This window comes from Aphelocoma coerulescens, chromosome 13, assembly GCF_041296385.1.
Source record: "Aphelocoma coerulescens isolate FSJ_1873_10779 chromosome 13, UR_Acoe_1.0, whole genome shotgun sequence".
Taxonomy (NCBI): domain Eukaryota; kingdom Metazoa; phylum Chordata; class Aves; order Passeriformes; family Corvidae; genus Aphelocoma; species Aphelocoma coerulescens.
In genome coordinates this window covers 18,454,775-18,478,977 of record NC_091027.1, presented here as the reverse complement: position 1 = coordinate 18,478,977, position 24,203 = coordinate 18,454,775, and the positions used below count along the sequence as shown (strand labels likewise).

The following is a 24,203-nucleotide window of genomic DNA, read 5'->3' as shown; positions in this document are numbered from 1 at the left end:
AACTCACTCTGCCAGTGCCTTCCTTCTCTTTTTCTGTACTTTTATCCAGGGCTGGCTTTGTCAGGAGCAGCAGCAGAAGGGAATTCAGGACAGAAGTCACCTGCGATCGAACTTTGCAAAGATCATTCTCAGGAGAGGCACAGCCACAGCTGCTGGCAGCAGCAGGCCCAGAGCAAAGCACAGAGGCTGCACACCAACACCACACGCAGCTGGATGGCACAGACAGCTCCTGGCAGCAGCAGGTGCCATGGACACACACATCCTTAGCCAAATGGCCCTCAGAACTTCCAGGGAAGCACCCGGCCACATGCTCCAGGGACACCTCAGCCTGCCACGACCTGCCTGTGCCAAACAGATCTGCCACTTAACACAAGGGCCTGGACCCACCCACTGTCACTTTGTGTCACTTGTACACCCATGGGACATCTGTGCTCACACGCTCAGCCAGGTGCCAGTCCCACAGGCAGCACTGTGTCCCCCATCCAGGCTGGAACCAGCCACAGGAGCCCCAGGCCCCAGCACCACCCCTGCTGAAAGCAAAGCACTGAATGCTGGGTTAAACTCCTCAGTTACCTGCAGAGTAAGGAGCACAATACTCCAAACTGCTGTGAAGAGCCAACAAGGCACTGCCCCTTCCTCCCCCACAGGCTGCACCAGGCCAGGGTTCCAGCTCCCTCTCCCTTCAGGTAGCTTCTCACTACTCCCTCAAGGTCTTGGTTCCTTCCAGGCTGTAGCTTAACAGAGCTCACAGAATCAGCACTTGTTGCTTTTCCAAACACCTTCTCTTATTCAGGAAACTGTCTTGAGTACCAGAACAAAACCCATCCTTTCCTCCCTCCTAAATACTTGAGCTGGCAGGACAAAGCAGCAGTTTTCTTTCCAGTTGATGAGACACAGAGTAAGAGATGGGGAAAAAGGAGACACAGCTACATTCATGCAGCGCCCTGGAAGGCTGGGCTCCTGGAAGCCACAGGGGGCAAGTGCTGCTCAAGCCCCACAGCCTGTTTTGCAAGGCTAAGCCCAAGCACAAAGTGCCAGAGGGTGAAGTCCCACTGCTACTGCAGTCACAGGACTTGAGGCACCTCGTGAGAGCAGCAGTGACACTCTCAGAAGAGCCCAACCTCAACCTTTGTGCCTGTGAATGAAGCACAAGTTCCAGAAAGCTACAGCTGCCTGACCATTCCCTCTGCAGCTCTCACAGGCAGTGAAGTGGCTTGTGTTCTCCAGCAAAGGCCAGGATACCAGCAACTCCATGTTGGACACTTTTCTGCTTTTATTTTAAAAAAATCCAGAATGGATCCAGTAACAGTTTTATTATCAATGAATTTTTTTACCATAAGCAGAGAACAGACACAGGATGGAGCAGAAGGCTCAGACAAGCAAAGTACTGAAGTTCCACACTGCCTCTTCTGTAAGAAATAATGTTACAGCTGAGTCTGCTGTAGCCCCTTTTCCTTCAGAACAAGGGTACCAGCCTAGCTCAGGGCTAAATGGTCTCTAGCAACATCACCAGCCTTGCCCCTGCTGCCCACAGGCCTCCACCTGCTCCCAGGTACTCAGATCCACCAGGAGGGGCCATGCAGGCCTTACTGTCCTCCCCATTCCAGCACAGCTTCCATCTCCACCCTCCAATTTAGTGACATGGTTTCCAAGCTTGGATCTCAGATTTACTACACCATTGTGTCAAGTATTAAATGATCAGCCAGTCCCCAGCTGCTCAGGGGAACATGCTGGGGCCAAACTCGTAACTTTGTCTGGCATGAATTAACTTTCATCAAGTGACAATTTATCTAGCAGACACATCACTAAGTTTATACATTAAAGAATTTTATATATAGAATACTGCAAAAACACAGTAAGTCTGAATTCTGCCCCTTGCTGCTCAGGAAGGTCCCTTCTCTCCCAAGCATCAAGAAAAATCAACCTCTTCATCATTCTCCAGTCAAGGCAAGACAGAAACTCCTTATTGCTTCTCTTCCTTCTGATCTCCTGGACTTCCAGAACCCTCTCGCTCCGAGGCCATCTGTGAACAAATGGGTTTATTACTTGTGGTAACAGCAAACTGCTTCTCCTGGACGTTTTTCCCTGGCTGGCTGCTCCAGCCTCCAGAACCCTCCCCTTCAGTGCAATGAGCAGTGTCCACTGGAGAAGGGAAATCTTCATCTCTGCCTGAGCTCTGAGAGGGAGGAACAATCTTCCCATTATTCCCTTTCCCAGGGGATGTCACAGGCAGCACCAAAGGTTTGTTTGACATCAGGAAAGCAGCTTTCCCCAGGAAAGAGAGCTCAGCACCAGCAAGGTCACCCGGGCAGTGTGCCACTGCCATCCTGGGAGACCTCCCTGCACAGGTAAACACACCCTGGCCAGGTTCCAGTGGCTGGGAGGGCCTTTCACTGGAAGGAGGTGGAGAGGAAAATCCCAATGGTCTTCTACTGTGGCTTCAGGTGGACTGAACAGGAATCCCATTTTACAGTCACCCTTAAGTAGGTTCAGGAGTTACTTTACTCCTTCAGGCACTCCATGCACTGAGGGGAAAGCCCTCTCCGTGTTCTTCTGGATGTTCATTAGGAGCTTCTCCTTTACCATGGAATGCTGCACAGTAACAGAACACCCAGCCTGGAGGCATAGCCAGATTTCAGGCCTCCACCTCTCCCTGACCTTCCACAGCTGCCCCTTCAGCCAGTGTCACTCAGAGGCAGCTGCACAGAGGCTCAGCACCACCTCCCAGCCTGGCTCTTACCCAGGTTCGGTGTCCTGACTCCCCCCTCCCCTTCCAAGGGCCCTGGAAATGCACTGACCATGGACCTACCTTCTTGTATGCCATTTCAAAGAGTTTCAGGGAAGCCTGCTGCAGGCTGGTTGCTGCCTGCCTGATGTTCTCTCCTGTTTCACTGTCTTTACGAGCCAGAAGTTCTCTCATTTTAGCAATTTCTTCCTTCAATTTGTTGCACTGCAAAAAAAAGACACAAAACCCCAAGGTGAGATGCTGCACTTGGTTCACTGACAATCTCCATCCTGTCATTTCACCACCTACTGGCCACAGCAAAAGTACCTTTTCATGCCAGAAGCCATGAAGTTAAGCCTCAAAGTGAGCCTGCAGGGCCTAGGACTGTGCCCAGTTCCCAGTGGGCACCTGTCCACTCCACTAACAGTGTCCCAGTTGGCATTAACGGGGCCCGTGTGCTGTCTGGGCAGAGGTGCCAAGGACAGAGCCCTGCAGGGCCTGACAGCTGGCCAACGCCGTGCTCTGTGCCTGGCACAGCTCACCTGGCACAGCCATGCCAGGGAAGGGAGCAGCAAGCTGGTTTTCATGGATATTTAAGGCCTGTCAGGGAGCCAGCGAGCAGGGCTGCTCCTGCCCTGTTAATCCCTGTGCTGCCCATGGGAGCAGGAGCTTGGAGCAGACCGAGAGAGCAGGCTCATTCCAGCCTGGAGCCATCTGTCAGTCCTTCACACAGGCTGGCACTGCCTCCTCCCCTGGCAGGCTGCTGGAGAGGCAGCAGGGCCCCGCCTCCCCAGGGAAGCCACAGGGAACAGTCCCTGCAGGGGACAGGGATTTTGGCTCCGTGCTCCTGTGAGAGAAAGCTCCAGTGACCGTAATTCCAAACAAAGAGTCAGCCAGTATCAAGGAATCACAGAACAGTCTGGGTGGGAAGAGACCTTAGAGATCATCTCAATCCACCCCCTGCCATGGCCACTCAACCAAGTTGTTCCAAGCCCCATCCATCCTGGCCATGGACACTTCCAGGGACAGGGCAACCACAGCTCCTCTGGGGCCTCGCAGGGAAGAAATTCTTCCCAATGTCCCACCTAACCCTGCCCTCTGTCCGTTTAAAACCACTGCCCCTCATCCTGTCCCCATCTGCTGGCAGAGAAACAGCCTTTAACTGACCAGAGGCTGCTACCAACAAACCATAATCGTGCTCCCTCAGACACCTCAGAGGCCCCAGGAGCCCTCTTATTCTGATTCCCAAAGTTGTTAAATTGGTAATTGGGCACACGCTCTTCTAAACTTGGCTTCTGAAATTCACAATACACTGCCTCAGAGTGGTGTGAAAAGCACTCCTGGATATTAAATATCCACTTCATTTCAAAGAGAAAAACTGGAGTTAAGTGGACAGTGACTTCTATTGCCCCCAAGTTCTTGGGTGCTGTGCATGCACTGCCGGGAGAGCACAGCAGCTCTGCCCTTGTCCCTGTGCTGACAGAGTCAGGCACTGTCCACAATCTCCAGCCTTGAGCAAACCCTCCTCTGAGGAGCCAGCCACAGCACAGCCCTTATCACAACACTGCAGGGCCATGCAAAGGACACAGCTCTTGCAGAAACCTCTCATCAGCAGCTTCCCAGGCGCTCAGATCCTCAGTGACACCGACCCTGCACTTTGAAATGGGTTATTTGCCATCACCCAAACCCTGCTCCTCTAAAGATGTCTGTCCATCCTCCCCTCTGCCACACTCACCCCTCCCATCGAGGGCCACACCCAGAGGTGCAGGGCTGTGCCACCTTCACCCAGCATGGAAACACAGCCAGAGCTGGTGCCACTGGCCAGAGCCAGCTGAGAGTTACATGGGATGTGAGTAATGATTTCCTAAGGGATTTAGCTTTAGCACTCCAGGATCAGGAACCACCCACCTCATCTGCTGGCAGCTGATCCTTGAACTCTTCCATCTTGGACTCTGTGTCGTGGATGATGCCCTCAGCCATGTTCACGGCCTCCACACGTTCCTGGGGAAGACAGCTCATGAGGGCTGCTGCCAGTGGTGACACAAGTGGTGACATTCCATGCCCCAAACTGCCAAGCTCCGCTCAAGTTCCCACCCAGGGTCCTTCTCCATGGCAGCAGGGCAAGAAGAAACGCAAGCAAACCATTTCTAGGGGCACTGTGGCCCCACAGGACCCTGAGAGGAGTCAGTGCCAGCCCACCCTCACGAGTGGTCACACTCACATGCACTCCCCTGAACTGCAAGTGACCAATGCAGCACCACTGCTGGCACATGGGCAAGGACAGAGACCTCAGGGAGAGCGCAGCACACTCAGCACCTTGGGAAAGCACCAGAGCTTTTGGAGAATATCCTTAAGCTTCTTCAGCACCAGGGGCACTAGAGACAACTCAAATGCTGGGTGGAACTCATGTTCCCTTACTACAAAAACTCCCATTTATGCATTCCTCATACTTTCATGGCAGTAAAACCAGGATCAGAAACGTCTAATGAGGCAATTTTGAAAATTACAGTTATACAAGTCAAGTCAAAAGAAGTGTTAGGTAAAATAACCTCATCACCTTCCTCGGAGAGTTCACTGGACAGGGGTGAGTTCCACTTCAGGACTACAACAGAGAGGAACTTATCCAGCAATTTAAGATACAAAGTAAGGCAGCAGGACAGTTTCCAGTGCAGCCTCTTTAAATGCCAGACCTCCCCTACGCTCCATGGCAATGATGAGGTTATTGAAACAGTGGGACTTTCAGAGCAAGGTCTTCGAAGGTTCTCCAGATAACCTACAAATGCCCATCAGCCACTGCTTTGTGGCTTTAGAGGTTCTGAGGCAAGGCAGTGCTGCTTCCCAAGAATTTATTCCACGCCCTCTCCCCCCTTCAGTCCTCTTCTGATCCCTTCCCTACTGGGGGCAAGATGTATGTACAGCACAGCCTGGACACCTGAGACAGGCTCCTACAGACTGAAGGACACAAAGTGGATCAATTCCGTGTGCCAGTTTCAGCAATCACTAAACATATGCTGCTGCCACATCCCAGAGTCAGCCTGTGCTGTGTCTGCTTAAAAATCAATGCTCTATATTTAGTTGCATAAGTCATTAGTACTACCCTCATTAAACCAATTAGTTCCAACCATTAATCCTGTGTGTATCACAGGTTCAGTCGCTCCCCCATGGCAAGTGCCAGTCTTGGGAGGATTTCCATCACCTCCTCCTGGCCTCACCTGCACCGAGGGCCAGCACTGCTCACATGGACACAGCATTCCAGGTGCCACACTGAGACCTGGCCCACTGTGGCAAGCAACTTCCCACTTATGAAGGAAGAGGCTGAGGTGCTGCTTTGTCTGGCAGGTTCTATAAATTAAGCTTTAGAATAAGCTCAGAAAGAGTAGCTAAACTAAAACACTGCTCCATTTAACCTGAGCACAGCTGTGAACACCCAGGCTGGCTGCAAATGCACAGCTGAGGGGGACAGTGGAGAGCAGCGATGACAAAAACCCTCAGCAGAGCTGCAAAGCTGTTTGCCATGAGCAGCATGGCATGGGTTTGCTCCCTGCTGCCTCCATGTCCCAGGAATTCCTCAGGGAGCAGTAAAGTGCAGTCACACAGGGCAAGGTACCCAACCCCAAGACCCAAATGCCTCTGCAAACACTTTCCTGCAACCCTGGAGTGTCAAGTAAACATAGGGAAAGGAGCAGATGCTCGGGTAAGAGCTCACAGAGCGAGCCCAGAGCCCCCCCAGGGGTGGGCACAGCTAAAAGCACAGAATGGTGAAAGCAGCAGGTCCTCTGCACCCTGGAAGACCCCGTAACCCCCCGTTACCTTTCTCCGCCTGTCCTCCTCTGCATATTTCTCTGCATTCTTCACCATGTTCTCAATTTCATCTTTGCTGAGGCCGCCAGAGGACTGGATAACAACTGCAGCAGAGAAGAACATGAATAAAGGATCTGCTCTCACCTTTGAGAGGAGGATTGTTCCCCAACCTAACAGCAGCAGCCTCGCTCAGAGACTCTGCAGCTGGGGAGGCCCTGTGGGCAGGACAAAGACAGCCACCCTTCAAAGAGCCACTGATGCTGCTGGCAAGGTAAAAGCCTCATCCCTTGGATCTAAAACTCCCCAGCTCTGCCAGACACTTCCTGCCTGCTGGTCTGCCAAGTCACTTTGGCCAGTCTTCAGTTAATCCTCCTGGAAAGGGAGGGTGCACCAAAGTCTTCAAACCAAAGGAGCATCCCAGATTAAAACCACAGAACTAAAAAAAAAAAAAAAAGAACTAAAATCCCTCAAACAAACAAACCCTCCAGCAAAAACCCAACCAACAAAAAAATCCAAAGAGAAGGAATGGTTTCACCAAAGATTCCTTTCCCTGTTGGAAAGCAGCCCAGGCTGGTGGCAGGGTAAGACAACATTCCCCACCCGGCTCCTCACATTGCCCTTAATAAGGAAATGGAGCACGATTCTATGGGCAGGCTCTTACACATCCCCTTCTTGGTCTTTTTCCCTCTATTAGTGTCAAAAAAACATAATCTAGATTTGGGCTTTACTGCAAGAATTAGTGTAATTTCACTGCAACAGGAGCAGCAACCAGGACATCACAATGCCCATAAAAGTGCATGCTACAAGCACCATTTAAAGGAAGTTTTCTGTGGAATATCTGTCAGTGGTACAAAACCCTGAACAAAGACCCACGGAGAGGTGTCCTTTGGATACCGATGTGGGATAAGCAATTCAGCTTTGTAATTAGGACCACATTTACATAGAGGTAGGCAGCTAAAAGTAATTCTGGTTGCCTGTTACCAGGAGCCTTTTACTCAGCAGTAAAAGGCTGCCACACATCCAAGATCTCCAAGGAAATCAAAGTAACAAGCAGGGTGGGTTTGGTACCAAACTGCTGCCAAAAGCCAAGCAGTGTGATGAGAAGCAGCACACACCTTCCAGTTGTGCATAGTTAGTACTTCTGCTAACTGGAGCATTTCACTGCTCAAGGGTTCTCTCCAAGAAGCAGCTGAAGGGCAGTACAGAGGCTTCCAGTTAGAAGGGAGAAGAGAGATCTATTTTCTATCGGGGAACCTATAAAAGCTTCAAATTAATCTCCTGAACCCACCACAGAGCTTTAGAAACCATCGACTGTGTCATTAATTACCCCAGCACACAGGGCCCAACATTTCACTGCACCACAGAGCAGAACACTCTGACAGCTTGAAGTCCCTGAGCCTCCTGCCAGCCGGAGACACTTCCAGCCTAAGTGGATGGAAATGAACAAGGTGGTTACAGGGAAAACCTGCTGCTTCAAAATATCCCAATCTCCAGACCTTTATAATGGAGTAATTACAAACAAACAGGCTCCTGGCACAGGGCTGGTCTGCTCACCTGTACATGGCACACCCACCCTGCAGTCAGAGATCGTCCTGATTCGACTTCTCCCTTAAAAGCTGGCACCTTCATGCAGCCAGGCTCACTAACAGCAATCCCTGTGTGCTCCAAAGGAACAGCTCTCCCAGCAGCACAGCTCAAGGACAACTCATACAAGGTGCTGCATTCCCAGACCTCCATTTCTGTCCCTTCAGAGTAACACAGGGCACATGTGACTACCCCAAACACCTCAGTGACACATGACATCCCTGTGAAGCAGCAGGAGCACAGCCCACCAACACCAGTGACCCTCAGTGAGCCAACCTGTGTGCCCAACATCTGGGCACTGGGACACAGCTGATCCATGCAGGAAACCCAGAAAACAGCTGCACTCTGCTCAAATGTTGCTGCAATTATTCCAGATGGCAAGACCAAGGCAGGACTGTCACACAGGGCAAAACCACTTGGCATGTGGTGAAACCATGCCACTGAGGGCTGCCTTAACTTGGCATAGGCAGGTGTTCATCTCTGCCTAACATGCAAGGAGAGCATCCACTGGCAGCAGCCTCTGTCAGGAGGGTACTGGGGAAGGCAGAGGCTGTAAGCTTAGAGGAGCTTTACTACCTTAGGACAAACCCACAGCTCAGCTCTAACTTCTCCTTTTGCCCACCTCATCAGCCTTTCCAGGGCAGAACACTTAGGCTCAGATGACTTCAGCTGCATCTGTGCTGCACCGGCAATAGACTGAAGAGAAAGGGTGACCCAAGCATCGAGCCCCAGGCTCCATCCCCACCCCGGACTGTGGGATGCCATCCAGGCAGCACTCCACTCGCCCAGAGTCACTCAGTGTCACCCCCAGTGCTCCTTGCTCCCCTCCCTGGCAGGCCCAGAGCACTCACTCTGCTGCTCCCGCCCGGTGCCCTTGTCCTTGGCTGACACGTGCACGATGCCGTTGGCGTCGATGTCGAAGGTGACCTCGATCTGGGGCACGCCCCGTGGCGCCGGAGGGATCCCGACCTGAGGAACGACAGGGGGTGGCCATCAGCTCCCACAGGGACAGAGCTCAGGGGACAAGGGCTGGGCACATCACCCTGGGGATGTGGTACTGAATGCACCACTAACCAACCCTCGGAGCTGAGTCCTCTAAGTACCTGTTGGCACCATGTGTGCACTGTATCCTGACAGATTTAATGTGCTACAGGTTTCTGCCCTGGACAAGTGCACAGAAACCACAAGAGAGAACCCCCAGGTCTAGTTCCAAGGTGTTACAAGTTCTGTTTTATTGCTACACAAGCCCCTCTTCCATAGCTGTGGCAGGATGCTCTGTTTCCTCAGTTCTGGACACAGACTTCACTGGCCACCTCTGAGGAACCATTTTAAGACAGTGAGAGGCAGCACAGCTTCCTCCAAACGTACAAAAGAAAGGCAAAGCCCTTCCTTTCTGCAGGGCTCTTCCTAGGAAGTTCAGACAAACTTGAACAGTTTAACAGTGCCAATCTTTGCCAGCACTGACCAAACCCATTCTGCTCAGGGAGCTGGTTGGGCAGCCCCCCTCTGCTCCCAGCAATCCTGGAGCACACCTGTTCCCCAGGGAGCAGGGCTTGGTGCTCAGTTCACAAAGTCTCCACAGAATTCTTCAGAATGATGTGTTGACAGTTTAACATCACAGCACACACCCTGCAATCCCAACCAGGCCACAAACACCCTAGGATATCACAGCCCACACTGGCTCCACTCCCAGGGGGTCACTGGGCTTCGGGTTCCCCTGGGGACTGCAGGCATCCTGGAGCCTGCTCCATGTCCCATCTTTGCTACACCAGAGGAAAGCCCAGCATTCAGGGTGTCTGCTGGTACTGGTACTGCCCAGGGTCTTTTATACCCAGAGAGCCCTTCTTGGTGACCAGGCCCTAAAGCTGCAGCAGCCCCAGTGCCACATGAGACTGCTCAGAAACTCTGAGCTCCATCTTCAATGCCAGCTGGTGCCCTGCCACAGAAAGGCTGCCCCAGGGCCAGGCTGTGCCTCTGGAGGCTGCTTTTGTACTAAAAACAGGGTCAAATGTCTTCTGTAAGATGACTCTGCCTCAACACTGCCTTCAAGGGGCAGCTGAAATGGAGAAGGCTCTGAATGTCTCCAAAAAGGTCAAGTCTAAGGTCATGAATAGAGAAGGCAACGCACCAATGTGAACTGGCCAAGCAGTTTGTTGTCACTGGCCATCTCTCTCTCTCCCTGGCACACTTTGATCTCCACTTGTGTTTGCCCATCAGCAGCTGTAGAAAACACCTATGGAAAAGGAACAGGAAGTTACTGTACAGCTAACTGGAACACACAAATGTCTGCAGTCACAAGCTGACTGAACAAGGAATAAAAGGAAGCTACTTAGAAGGGAAAATCATGAAATGCTTGCTGTTCTCATGTTCCTCTGACAAAACTCCAAGGCATCAAGCCTAGCAAGAGCCAAGCTCACCGTTATCTTGTCCTGTAGGCACCCAGGGACACAAAACCCGCCCATCCATGGCAGCAGCAGGTTCCAGGGTAGCCACACAGCCCGAGAACATCTCCCCCTGAAGCAGCAGGCTCCAGCCCACGCCCCAGGCAGCTCAGGTGTTATCAGAGAGAGCACACAGCAGCAGGCCCAGACAAGGCCAAGGGAAGGAAAGGATCACACCCAAGTTACCAGGACATTACAATGCAGAGAAAAGAGAACCCCTTCGGAGGCACAGAGCCAAGCAAGGCGCTCTCCCACGGGCGTGGTGCTCAGAACCCGGAAGGTCTCCACACAATTCTTCTTCAGAATGATGTGTTGACAGTTGGCATCATGGCACACACACTGCAACAACCCTGGCCAGGCCACAAACAGCCTGGGATATCTTGGCACCCATTAACTCAACTGCCCTCCCCTCCTGGGCACACCAATAATCAGAGATACTCAGTGGCTGACATCAAACCTGATTTCTCCACTGCTTCTCTTGCCATCTACTTGGGATGCTTTGGGTGGCCTTTCCTGAGCTGTCTGAGAGCACCAGCCAAGTCCCACCCATCCAGCGTCAGCTCTTACCTGGCTCTTCTTGGTGGGGATGGTGGTATTCCTGTTGATGAGCTTTGTGAAGACACCTCCCAGGGTCTCAATGCCCAGGGAGAGGGGGGTTACATCCAGCAGCAGCACATCTGTCACATCACCAGCTAACACCCCACCCTGGATAGCTGCTCCAATAGCCACGGCCTCGTCAGGGTTGACTGCTTTGCTCGGAGCACGGCCAAACAATTCCTGCACAGTCTGCTGCACCTGAACAGAGACACAGCACAGCTCATCTGTGGGGGAACCACCATGGCCAGAGCAGCCCTGGCTCAGCTCTGTGCCTCTCCCTCAGTGCTCATCCTCCTGCACAGCACTGAATGCCCTCACTCCAGCCCAGACAGCCCCTTCTGCAGAGGCTCTGTCTGCCAGCTGCAAGGCAGCCTCCACCAGTGCCTCCACACAGCCCAGCCACACTCAGAGGGGATCATTCCAGGCTTATCTAGGAGTCAAGGACTGCTCCCTGGGAACCGTGCAAGCCAACACAGAGCAGGTCACAGCTGCCAAGGACACCACAGATGTGGAGGCAGAGCACAGGGAAGGTAAAAAAATCCAGCAGCACAGTTCATGGTGATTGTGTGCAGTAAAGGGGAAAAAAAAAGGGAATTGTATGTAGAACAGTACTTTCCAACTCCTTATTTCGTGGGCTGTTCCAGCAGAGGTGTGCTGTGTCAGCACTCTGAGCTCTGCTGTCAGCTCTGCTCGGCCCATTCCCAAGGACTGTGCTTATGATCCCAACAGATTTCCTGCTGAAGCACCCAGACAGGAATGCACCGAGGGTCTGCCCCAGAGCACAGCTCAGAACTGCCCTCCTCTGCCCTACAAGGGAGAGCTGTGGGCTCCTCTCTGAGTACAGGTGTTGGGCACCCCAGCACAGGTGAGTGGGATGTGCCTGGAAAATTGCTGGAAGCAAACACCCAATTGTGCACCACAGCCAGGAGACACCTGCCCAGGGTGCTCACTAGAGAAGAGGACTCTATGTGTGAGCACGTAATTAAATCCAAGTCTTTCCCTCTGGAGGTGTATTTTACAGTACAAAACAATACTTGTAACCACCCACAGGCCATCTCCTGCAGTGCTGGCCATGGGAGTGCTCCAGAGAAGCCACATTCCGTCCTAGTGGGGGGAAGAGAACAGAACAAGGTGCCCCAAGAGCAGGTTTGGGCTGTGTCCAACACACTGGCACATTTCAGAGGCAGAGCTGTAACTCAGGAAAGCATTCTGCCAGCTCAGAGCCACACATGCTGGGGGTTATGAGGGGAAGAAGGAAAAATAAAAATCAGTATTTAAAGTCCTGTCTTCCACCCCTAAAGGATACATAATGTTTCAGGAAAAGGCTTTGTGTTTGTCACCACTTTATACGTAAGTAATCACACCATTTTTCCTTCATCCAGCTGGAACATCAAGGACTTTGGGAATGTATAGCAGAGTTACTTCACTTGAGCTTTGGCCAGAGCAGGAGCTTCTGTTTATCTTGGTGGTCTGGCTCCACTGCCTGGGTGACCTTCTGCTCACACCAGTATCACCTCCAGCCACCAGGCTCATTGATACAGGAAGGAAAAACCCTCCCACCAAACCCCAAATCAACCCCAAGCAGGACCAAGTACACACCTCCTATCATAGAGAGGACCTGCAAATCCCAAAGCAACAAACAGTCCAAACCTGACTGATCCCTCTGGAGTGAGATTTTGGTGCTCTCTGTAGGAAAGGACAGGCTGTAGCCTTGGAGAGAGCAGTGTACATCCATGTTCAGCTCTGGGATGGGGGAGCAGCAGCAGGCATGGCTGAACAGGAGCAGTAAATCACCTGCAGACAGCACCTTATGGGCAGGACTGTGCATGTCAGCACAGAAGGCTTTAAAGCTACCTGCTGCTGCTTATCTCCACAGAATGTAAGGGCCAGGCTTCAGATAAGGAGTGTCTGGAAGAGCCAGGTAAACGGGCAGGCCAAGAGCAGCCTCCAACAGGTAGCTCTGAATACAGAACACCTCTGAATGTGCTTCTGCTCGTGCAGGTTCTTCACAGCTCTACGTGCTGGAAATCCCTCAAAAGGCACAGATCACTGAGAAATGGCTGTCATTGAAGTGTACCTTTACCACACACTGAGTCCACAACAAGAGGAAATGCCCCGTACTCCTCAACAATGCTGCTCGTGTCCAGTGCACACCAGAATGTCAGGCTGCAGCTGGACTTTCAGCTCCCAGCATCTCCCACTTGACTCCGTAAAGTGCAACTCTGCACCAGCCCCCAGCTGAGCTAAGTAAATGGCATGAGAGGCCCTGGGCAGTGCTCCCATGGGATCCTCAGCACTGAGGCTGCTCTGAGCACTCCCAGCTCTTCTGTTCTGATCCCTGAGACAGCAAGCACAGGGCAGCTGTGCCAGCCCTGCCTGGAACGGGCACTGAGCTCATACCTTTGGCATTCTGGTCATGCCACCGACGAGGATGACTTCCCCAATGTCACTCTTGCTGACTTCAGCATCCTGCATGGCTTTCTGGCAGGGGGCAACTGTCCTCTTGATCAGGTCAGCCACGATGCCCTCGAACTGCGCCCGACTCAGCTTCATGTTCAAGTGCTTTGGTCCGGAGGCGTCCATGGTCAGGTAGGGCAGGTTGATGTCAGTCTGTGGCACGGAAACAGGCTCACAGTGAAAACCAGGAATGGGCTTTACATCAACTTATAGGTTCTGCTTGGCCTGTACTGAAGCATCTGCATGGCTGTTCACCCTCCAGCCCAGTTTAACTGGCAGCAGGCACACTTTTATGTTTGACATCTCAGAGAAAAGACAATTATTTTGTTCCACACCTCATGATTACAACTGTAAAACCTGAATTTTAATACTTTGTTATTTCAAGGTCTTTCATTGTTGAGAAAAACAATTTGTCATAGCCAGGAGGTAAGAGCAGAAACACTGGAAGTGACAACTTTAATCCTCTTCCTTCAGCACAACCCAGAAGAAAGCCCATCCTCAGAGTTCCAAAGATTCTGCCAACTAACATTCCACACCAGGTAAACGCCTTGAAGGAAATAACTACTGGCTATTTTCTAGATGCCAACAAGTCACGTTCAACAGCCAGTCTGCTGCCATTTAACACAAAGTTAATTAGAGCATCCCCACTTCTTATGGCTGTTTGTCACATGCTGGATTTTTAAAGCAGATCTTACAACTGAAATCATCTGATTTGAGTGCTGAGTCATTCAGACATCAAGAGACACTACAATCCAAAGCAATTAAAGCATTAGTGCTTTAAGATCTAGAGATTAAGTTTACACATGAATTAAAGCCATGCTGCTGACTAGAGGTGTGCACTCACTTTATAAACAGCATGGTCAAAAGTATTAGGGGAAAATGGGGCCAAAAGCAAGTTGTTTTCCCTTCACTGCTAAAGAGTTAAGGAATTCAGTCTTTCCTGGTATGAGCAAACTGCATTTGCCAGCTCTTGAGCTCATAAAACAGAGCTTGCTATGTCTCTGGCAGAACTGTGCAGCCATTGTGACTGCCCTCAACTCCGTGCTATGAGCTCCCCACTGGCCAGCAAAAAGACCACCATCAGATAAAATTAAAGATGCTTATTCAGAACCCAGAACTTGGCAGAGTGCCCATTTCAATTACTATATAATTGACCTTAATTTCACTTAGCCAGGACTATTACACTCCCAACTTGCTGCTTCTCCAGTAATGAATAAAAGACACGCTTGACTGCATTAATATACAAAGCTGACAGAAAAAAGGAAGGAGGGGGCCTGTTGCCCATCATCCCGACAACTCATCTATAGGCAAGTAAGTCAAGATTCTTTATAGGCATTGCTACACAAATTAGCTGTTTCAGTGGAATGAGTAGCAGCAAGGGTTTGGAACTGCTTGCACAGAGCTGTAAGTGGTTCCAGTAATCCAGCAGCACTGGCTGCAGCTGAATTCCCTGATGCCCATCACACTGCTGAAGTACAGAACAGGCTGGGAACAAGGTCACATTCCCTGCAAGATCAAAAGATGTGGTACCAGAAAAAGGGCAAAACGCAGCACCCAGCAACTCAGCTTCCAGCAGCTCCCTGTGCTCTGAAAGCCCACCCTGCTGAGTGATTTGCTGTGCCACTGATGCCATTGGTTCACAGAAGACAAAACAATGTCAAGAGCTTTGTAAACAAACCCAGTGCAGAACTCAGTGTCTCCCAGGGTTGTACTGGATGCTTTGGATCCAGGCACGTACCTGCACAGATGACGAAAGCTCACACTTGGCTTTCTCTGATGCTTCTCTCACCCTCTGAAGGGCCATGTTGTCTTTAGTCAGGTCCACACCCGTCTGAGTGACAAAAACAGGGTTAACAGACTCTCAGCACCTGCTCAGGAGTCACTTCACTGCAGTTCACCTTCTCAGAACTCTGGAGTGTAAAGCTATTTCTAGAGCAGACTGCTACGTGCACTGCGCTGCTCTCTCCCTGCTGGCAGAGGTAGGGAGCATTTCCAATCTGCCAGGCTCTCTGCTCTGCAAGTGATCATCCAGTGAGTTACAGAGTAAAGCCTGGAAAGGCTGCTGCACCACAGAATGAAAAGACAGGACTGAATTAGCAAAGGAGTTGGAATTACGTTGCAGTTTCCTCACAGCAACCCTTGTTTCCATCTGTCCTGTCACATTCAATTGGACCACAGGTGTTTGCTTTTAAAAGCAAGCAGACTGTGTATAGGATAGTCCTGCTACACAAGAGAGAAAAAAGGCAGAAGTTCTGCTATTCTATGTCTTCCAGGAGAGGGATGGTCCTCTTCAAGAAAACAAGTGTAAGAAGTAGAAGCCAGGCTAAAGAGTGTCTGCCTAATCCTCTTAAATTCCAACTGTGCCAGAGGTGACAGATCAAGTTCTAATAATTTAAGAGAATTCCCATTCTTCTACAGAAGTGAGGTTGAAAAGCAGTGTAACATAGGACTGTGTTCTCAGAGACACCTTACCTCTCTCTTGAACTCCTTCACAATATACTGTAGCAAAGCCTGGTCAAAATCTTCTCCACCCAAGAAAGTGTCACCATTGGTGGACTTCACCTCAAAGACTCCCTTCTGGATTTCCAACACAGAGATATCGAAAGTGCCACCACCCAGGTCATAGACTGCAATGCTGCAGGGAGAGAGGCAGGACAACATTACTTTCTAGGCGAAGCTGAGTGACTCAGAACTCCCTCTCCTCAAGAGATGATGTGCAGAACTCACACTGCTGCCCACAAAAGTTAAAAGCCTCTCTAAAGACAGCAGTGAACAATCTCAAAGTGTCCATACCCCTTGAGCACCCAGAGTCCATGTGGGAGTCCCTGGAAGATGTGCTGCACAAAGCCTACCCTTGCCCATTATTTCAGAGAGGGCAGTTCCTGCCTCTTCAAAACCACTCTCACATCCAATGACAAGAGCAGGGACACCAAAACTATTATGGTTTTTTTCAAAATGTGAGGCTTTCCCAGCATTATCATCTACCTCAGACATACAGAATGTCTAACAAAAAGCCTGTACTTCTGTAAGCACCTCTGACAGTGACAGAGGGCTGAATGCAGGCAGGCCACAGACAGCTGGCACACCTCAGCACAGCTCCCGTGCTGCCCATCAGCACCTCTGGTGACAGCCTGTCACCCAGCTGTCCTTAGCCACACCCACCACTGCCACCAGTGCAAAAGGTAATTAAATTGACACTCAGGTTCGATAATTAAGTTGTAGGCGCAAGTTATGAACTCTGTCTCTCACAAGGTTGGTTGGCACAGAACAGAGGTGACATTACAGAGCTCTCACTCACAGCTCCGAGTCCAGCTTGGCAGAACTCCAAGCAGTGCTCTAAAGCCCAGGAGGCAGAAGAGGCAAATCCCAGCAGGTTTATCTCAGAGGGCTGGTGTTATGCACAGGCACTTACACTTTGTCTTCAGACTTGTCCAGCCCATAGGCAAGTGCAGCTGCTGTTGGTTCATTAATCACCCTCAGGACATTCAAGCCAGCGATCTGCCCAGCGTCTTTGGTAGCCTGAGGAGGAAAGAGGAGAATGCTGACTGCTGAGAGAAACTGAATGCAATTTATAAGCCCCAAAAATCTCCCAGCTTGATGAGTACCTGTCTCTGAGAATCGTTGAAGTAAGCAGGGACTGTGATCACGGCATTCTTTGCTGCATGTCCCAGGTAATTTTCTGGAAGAAAAAGGAGACAAAACAGAAAGTTATCCTTGTATGAACACCAAGTTCATTCACAGAATCACAGAATGGTAGGAAGGGACCCTACAGCTCATCCCATTCCACTCCCTGGCCATGGGCAGGGACACCTCCCAGTGTCCCAGGTGACTCCAAGGCACATCCAGCCTGGCCTTGGACACTGCCAGGGATCCAGGGGCAGCCACAGCTGCTCTGGGCACCCTGTGCCAGGGCCTCCCCCCACCTTCCCTGGGAGAACTTCCTCCTACTGTCTAATCTAAATCCACTCTTTTTAGTATGAATCTATTCCCCCCTGTCCTGCCCCTTCATGCTTTTGTAAATAGTCTCTCTCCATTAATACCTAGCTTGAAATTATTTTTCTGAACTAACAGAAGTCAGGCTTCTGGGGAAGATGCAGAGGGAGCAGTGCAGAATTCCAGTCCTTCCACAAAACATGGAAGTCTGTAAACTTCTGACAGCACAGCAATGCACCTCTGCAATTCCATCAGTGACTGAATGCCACTAATGTGAATTTATCTGAGAACTTGTTTTTTTAGAGTGTGAGACTGAAGCTGCTCTCCATTTTTTTTGCATGTGATGCACTTAGAAGTTGCTCATTTTCATCCCATTTATAGAACCTGCTGTTGCTAGCACTTAGACAGTACAAATAATGTACATATACCAACTTCATAAGTGCTTGAGACAGCGAGTCAGAAAAAGATGTATTACACCCTATTTTCAGGTCTCAAAAAAAGGGAAGTCATCAAATGCACATTGAGAGCTGCTAAAAAATACAAATGTGCACGATGCAGTGAGGATGCACAGACAGGACTCATGCCTATGCACCAGCACAGAGCTTACACACTGCACTGCTCTCTGCTGCTTGCAAAACCACGGCTGAAGTCATGCAGCACCCAGGCCAAAAGCCAACACACCTGCAGGAAGCAGATCCGTGCTTAAGACACAGGAACATCACCCTCAAAGTAAGTCAGACCTATCATCTCTAGATGCTCCCACACCACATACTTGTATTTTACTACCGGGTGGAGCTTTAGCAAGTGCACAGGACCTAATACAAAAAATACAGTAACCTTTGGATGAAGCTTCAGTCCTGCCTTCCTCACACCCACTGGACACATGGTATTTAACAATGAGGCTGCAGAAGGCACTACTGACTGCTGCCTCTCTGGAATACACTCCCAGAAACCTCTTAGGAATTGAGAGAGAAGAACATTTCTCCAGGCCAATGGGTATTTTCCCCTAGTGAAGATTTAAAGTCACCACTGGCTAATTAGCTATTAGAGCCCAACAATGGGGTCCCTTGAACACTCCCTCTCTCCCTAAGTACCACATATCCAGCAGCTGAGTAGGAACAAAGCCACTCCAAGCCTGGCTGCCTCAGCCTCTGCAGCCAGGGAGGCACAAGGACTGCAGCTTCCTAGGAAACAGAGCTCCCCCTTCTGAGTGAGTGTGAATTCAGTTAGAATTAACTCAATCAGCAACCAATTCTGGTACAAGTACCTTTTAAGTAAAGCACTGATATTTTGCCAAAGATCCAAGACTGAGGCAGGCACTAATCTTCCTTGAGGCTTCCTAGGAGCCCGCCCTGTTCCCTTCCCCCATCCACAGCCCTGCTCCACACGAGGGTTTGGTACCAGGAAAGCACCTTTATGGCTGCAGCACTTCCATGTACAAAGCACAGACACAGCAAAGAGCAGCTGTACCAACCTGCAGTTTCCTTCATCTTCATGAGGACAAAGGCACCGATCTGGCTGGGAGAATAGAGCTTCCCATGAGCCTCCACCCAGGCGTCCCCGTTGGAGGCACGGACGATCTTAAATGGAACGTTCTTACTGAAAACCACAAGAATTCCACTCAGTTTCTGCAGCAGCACAAACCCCTTACAATCATCACTATCAGCAGATGAGCATGTGTAAGCTCTGAACAAAGAACACTCAACTTGCCAGCAGCAGCCCCAGATCCAGAGTCCCAGAAGTACCAACTACAGAACCCTGTTGCCAATACTTACACAATACAAATAATGTATGTATACCAACTCTGTGTTTGAGACAAGTCAAAAAAATACGTATTACACCCTATTTAAGGTCTCAAAAAAAAGAGAATTAAGTCATCAAATGCACATGCAGATGCACGGACAGAACTCATGCCTATGCACCAGCCGTGCAGAGAGCTTACACACTGCATTGCTTTAATCAGATACATCATTTAATCACAAGCCTGAGGTATGATCACACAGCTTTGTTTGCAGACACCTCTAAGAATTAGAGAAGTCTGCACTGCGAGCACCAGCAAGCCTTAATGTGATAGCAATGAATGCAGCTGAACACAGCCTGGCCCTCAGACAGAAGCACTGCAGCCTCGAGAGCTGAGGGCAGAACAACTTCCCCCAGAGCAGGGTGGTGTTTTCAAACAGACCAGGCTGTGCCAGCCCCGTGGTGTTTGCTGCCCTGGTGCTGGCAGTGGCACTGTCCCCTCACTCACATGTCCTTCTTCACTTCCGAGTCGTCGAAGCGGCGCCCGATGAGGCGCTTGGTGGCGTAGAAGGTGTTGTGGGGGTTGGTGACCGCCTGGCGCTTGGCTGGCATCCCCACCAGGCGCTCGCCCTCGGCCGTGAACGCCACCACTGACGGCGTGGTCCGGGCACCCTCTGAGTTCTCCAGCACCTGGGGGACAAATGGAAGTGTGACATCAACACACTCACCTCGGGGACACCCCACTTGGAACGCTCCTGCTTTACTCACTTTCGCCTGCTTCCCTTCCATGACGGCCACGCAGGAGTTGGTGGTACCCAGGTCAATCCCAATAACGGCACCTTTAATGGCTTCTGAGCTGGAGAGCACATCAGGGAAAGGTAAAATCACCATTGAAGGAAAATAATTACATAACAAAAAAATGTTCAGTCCTGAAGACAGAACAAAGTAATTTTTCACTCAATGTTGAAGTAAATCCATGCTGTATCCTGACCTAAGGTGTTCTCTGATTCTTACCCTGCAATTTAAGCTTGTGCCTCTGTTCTGAACCAGATCACTTACAGGTAAATCCTTGCTTGTTAAAATAAACATATAAAATATTATTCTTCCCCAGGGTATCTTTACTGCATACATATACTTAGTTTTCTCAACAACCCTTATGATTTTGACATAAAATAAAGTCATAACTAACTCTGTCCCTACAGACAGGACTTATTTTGGGTTACTTTTGATCACAGAATCCCAGAATGGTTTCTGTTGGAAGGGACCTTAAAGCCCATCCAGTCCTGCCCTTGCCATGGGGAGGGGACACCTTCCACTGTCCCAGGTTGCTCCAGGCCCCATCTAACCCAGCCTTGAATACTTCCAGGGGCGGAGCAGCCACAGCTTCTCTGCATAACCTTGGGGTTCAAACTTGTTTGAAAACATTCACCTGGAGTTAAAACACTAATAAATTATTTATTTATCATTGCTTAGCATGGGGAGAAGAATCCACAACAATACATCACTTGGCCTATGCAGGGTGCTCTGGGCCAGAGCCAAAGCAAACCACCTTTCTGGTCCTCAGGAGCAACAAGTGAATTTAATCCTCAAAAATGGGAGTGGTTCTCACACAAGACAAATCTGAACCTCCTCTCCAGGAAGAGTGTATTACCCCTTCTGAAGCTCAGAGAATCTCTGAACCACAGCTTTGCTTAGAAACAAAGACACATTCTGGGATGGAGAAGGCACTCTGCAGGCAGAGCAGGAATGTCACCTTCTCTGTGCCCAAGCTGCCAGGGGCTCTAACTCCAGTTCCAGTAACAAAGCAGTAAGCTTGGAACCAGACAGGTTCTGTACCAGACAGACCCAGCTTTCCTAACACAAACAGATGTCCCAGTCCATGGCCTGAATCAGCACCAGCCACAAACGTCTGAGCAAGTCACACAACCAACTGCTCCCTTCTCCCATTATCCTGCAACAAGGAAAATTAGTGATTCAAATGCACGTTTATCTGCAGCGGAATGGATCCAGGCATCACTCATTCCATGTCAGTGTAAAACAGTTTGTTCCATCAATGCTGGGATTACTTTTTGTTTGGTTGGCTTTAATCAAACAAATCTCAGCAATCCACATTTTGTGGGCACTGCTGGTGGTGCAAGCAGCAGGGAAGAGCAATTCTCAGCGCTCCCCTGAAGAGAAACAAGAGATAAAGAAACAGCCTTAGAAAAAGTACATGCAGAGTTTTATTCAGTTTTATTCTGCTGGTTTGGCTTTGTTGCTCAATCCCTGGCTCCAATAATCAGTTGTGGTATCAGGAGAAGAGTAAATGTAAACACCAAACAGCCCAACATGACCACCCCAAGGAACACTTACGCATATCTCCTGCTGGATGCTGCTCTAAGAACGTTTTGGCTGAGGCCATTCCAAAATGTCTGTAAAACAGAAGCAATCTAATGAGAACTTAGTTTAAAACATCAAGAGGTCTTCAAACCAAGACTTTCAGAGGCAGACAACGTGTGAAGTCACACTGTCCTACCACAGTGTTTCCTCTTTAAAAACTTAACATTTAACTGCAAACGAATGAAGAATTTCAGAAAGATTCAGACTGACACAATCGCCCCTCCCCCAATTACTACGCTAATTAATCCGCCATAACCCCGATTTCTATGACCAGAACCAAGGTATTTCCCTCATACAAAATAATCTATGAGCATGTTACCAGGCAAAAGAGATTTCAGTAAATCAACACTGAACCTTCAGCGTTCCAGGAGCAGAAGCATTAAGATAGAGAAGAGATAAACATTAACCCCATTTCTCAGAGCTTTGTGCCTAGTCAGCAACAAATGCCCTATTGCATCCCCTGAGGAAGCCGCAGCTGAGGTTTTGCTGCACAGCTCCAGCTACGCGCCTGGCCCCCCTCTGCACCGCCAAAGCAACATCCTGGAGAGCTCCGGAAGCGTTATGCCTTTTTCTGATTAAGAACGACCTTCTAACAAGACACCTTAATAGGAACGGGACCGAAACACGAGTATTTTGCTGATACTGAACGACGTTAAGGCCCAGGCACAGCGCATGGGTGGCTCGGGATGCGAGGGGCCGGTCTGAGCAGAGCCAGCAGGGCCAGCACAGCGCTGGGGGATTTGCGGTCCCCGCCTGTCCCTAAATCGCCTCGACGTGCCCTCCCCAGCCCGATCCCCCCCGTCACACGGACGGAGATGGACCGAGCAACCTTACCACAAATCTCCTTAGCAGAACACAGGCCCGAGCACGTCAAACAGCCTCCTCTACGCCCCCAGGACCGCTTCGCCACGCACCCACATTAACCTTCTCTTAACAAAATCCGAGCACTGAGGGGCCGCGGCCGGGCCGGGCGCGGCCAGGGGTAGGTCCGAACTCGCCCGCTGGCAGCGCCTCTCGCGGCTCCCACACCCCGCAGTGTGCTCCCCCGTCTCTCTGCCCCGGAACCCTCAAAGCCTCACAGCCCCGCAGTGTCCCCCCCGCTCCCCTCCCGGCCCCCGCTCCCCTCCCGGGCCCCGCTCCCCTCCCGGGCCCCGCTCCCCTCCCGGCCCGGACCTGCGCGGGGCGCGCGGGCGGCGCGGGGCTGGCGCGCGGCAGCAGCAGGGGCAGGCGCGCGGCGGCGCGGCTCGCGCTCAGCATGGCGGCGGCGGCGGACGGGGCGAACGGGGCCGCGGCTCTTCTGGAAACCTCCACCCACGTGGGCCGCGGGGGGGCGAGACGCGCCGCAGGACCCCCGCCGCGGACCGTCCCGAGCACAGCCGGATCCCGCCGCTCGCTTTCGGCGTGCCGCTCGGACACCAGCACCGACAGGAAGCTGCGCGCTGACCTCCCGACACCGATAGGGAGATCGCTGCGCCGAGAGACGCGCGCCGGGGCGACACACGAGTGCCGAAGCGGCGCGGCGCAGACCGGCGGAGGCGAGGACAGCCCGGGTCCTGCGGCAGCCGTGCACTCAAGGTCGGACAGGATAAAGCGCAGGGCGATTGCTGCGGCCTTGCGTCAGGCGCCGTGCTGCGCATGCGCAGCTCCAGCGGGGTGCCGCATGCGCAAAGAGCCCCGCGGGCGTCCCGCCAGTGCCGCGCATGCGCCGTTCGCCGGCGGGAAGGGCAGGGCCGCCCGGGCAGCGCGGCTGTGGGAGCGGGGCCGGGAGGGGGGGAGCGGGCCCGGGCACAGGGGCCGAGCTGCCACATACGCTGTTGAGAATAAAGGAAACAGACAAAAACAGCTCCTAAACCCCGTGTAATCCACTGTCCTACTGCTCCCAGCAGGATTAGAAAGGGCTGTGGGACCACCAGGTGCACTTGGAAAAAATACCTGTGAGGGGTGGAACTGAAACCTGCTCAGCCCCAGAGGAGAAATAGGACTTTAAATCCAGTGGGGTAGTTCAGTATTGCACAGCATTCCCAGCCTGAATCCAAACGCAGCACTGAGCCAGTTCCTGGGAAGAAAGGGGCCCTCTCCCAGTCAAATCCAGAGCAGCAGGAAGACTCAGCCAGCTCTTTGGGGGAATCCTAATTTATTGGACGCTAACCCCAGAAGGGCTCTCCGTAGACCGGAAACACCTGGCTGGGGCGCGGTGGCCGTCTCGGGGCAGCCTCCTGCAGACCGGTGAACCTCCACGGTCTCCTGGGGGCCGTCTCTGCCGCCGGGGCCGGGCTGCTCCCAGCTGGCTCAGCCGCAGCGTCCTGGGAGCCCTGGGGCGGACACTGGTGGCTGCAGGACGCTTGTGGCTCTGCCACCTGCTCCTGGGAGTGCTTGTCTGGCTGCAGCTGGGCTCCCGTTTCTGCTTGCCGGCTTTCCCTGGCCGTGTCAATGCTCTGGGATGCGCCGGTGGTGTGGATCTCCACGGGATGTTGCTGCTGATCTCCAAGGGAGCAGGGAGAGCTGTCCAGGGCTTCCTCAGTGTCCGCAGGCCGGCAGGGCTTCCT

General features: G+C 51.6%; 1 protein-coding gene and 2 non-coding genes across 3 annotated transcripts; all 3 read right to left on the bottom strand.

Moving 5' to 3' along the window:
* Positions 1-1,249: 1,249 nt before the first annotated feature.
* HSPA9 (heat shock protein family A (Hsp70) member 9) lies at positions 1,250-23,273 on the bottom strand. Its single transcript, XM_069028501.1, has 17 exons — positions 22,831-23,273; positions 21,631-21,689; positions 20,047-20,134; positions 19,787-19,968; positions 19,013-19,137; positions 17,211-17,284; positions 17,018-17,124; positions 16,078-16,240; positions 15,344-15,436; positions 13,549-13,758; positions 11,119-11,346; positions 10,239-10,343; positions 8,962-9,079; positions 6,536-6,630; positions 4,634-4,726; positions 2,810-2,950; positions 1,250-2,023 (listed from the first exon to the last, which is right to left on the bottom strand). Exons 1-17 carry the CDS (start codon positions 22,912-22,914, stop codon positions 1,964-1,966), a joined length of 2,025 nt encoding a protein of 674 aa, XP_068884602.1. The 5' UTR covers positions 22,915-23,273; the 3' UTR covers positions 1,250-1,963.
* Positions 9,666-9,734, bottom strand: LOC138118432 (small nucleolar RNA SNORD63). The gene has a single exon (XR_011155128.1). It is a non-coding gene; the product is annotated as a small nucleolar RNA SNORD63 (small nucleolar RNA).
* On the bottom strand, positions 10,813-10,885 carry LOC138118433 (small nucleolar RNA SNORD63). Its single transcript, XR_011155129.1, has one exon. It is a non-coding gene; the product is annotated as a small nucleolar RNA SNORD63 (small nucleolar RNA).
* Positions 23,274-24,203: the final 930 nt, after the last annotated feature.

Bases quoted from the DNA above. Each gene is read 5' to 3' on its own strand.
- HSPA9 (XM_069028501.1), bottom strand. From the start codon at position 22,914: ATGCTGAGCGCGAGCCGCGCCGCCGCGCGCCTGCCCCTGCTGCTGCCG. The intron at 15,437-16,077 runs GTAAGGTGTCTC...TTTGTCACTCAG, and splicing joins TGAAGGAGTTCAAGAGAGAG to ACGGGTGTGGACCTGACTAA. The intron at 2,951-4,633 runs GTGGGTGGTTCC...TTTTTTTTGCAG, and splicing joins ATCAGCTGCCAGCAGATGAG to TGCAACAAATTGAAGGAAGA.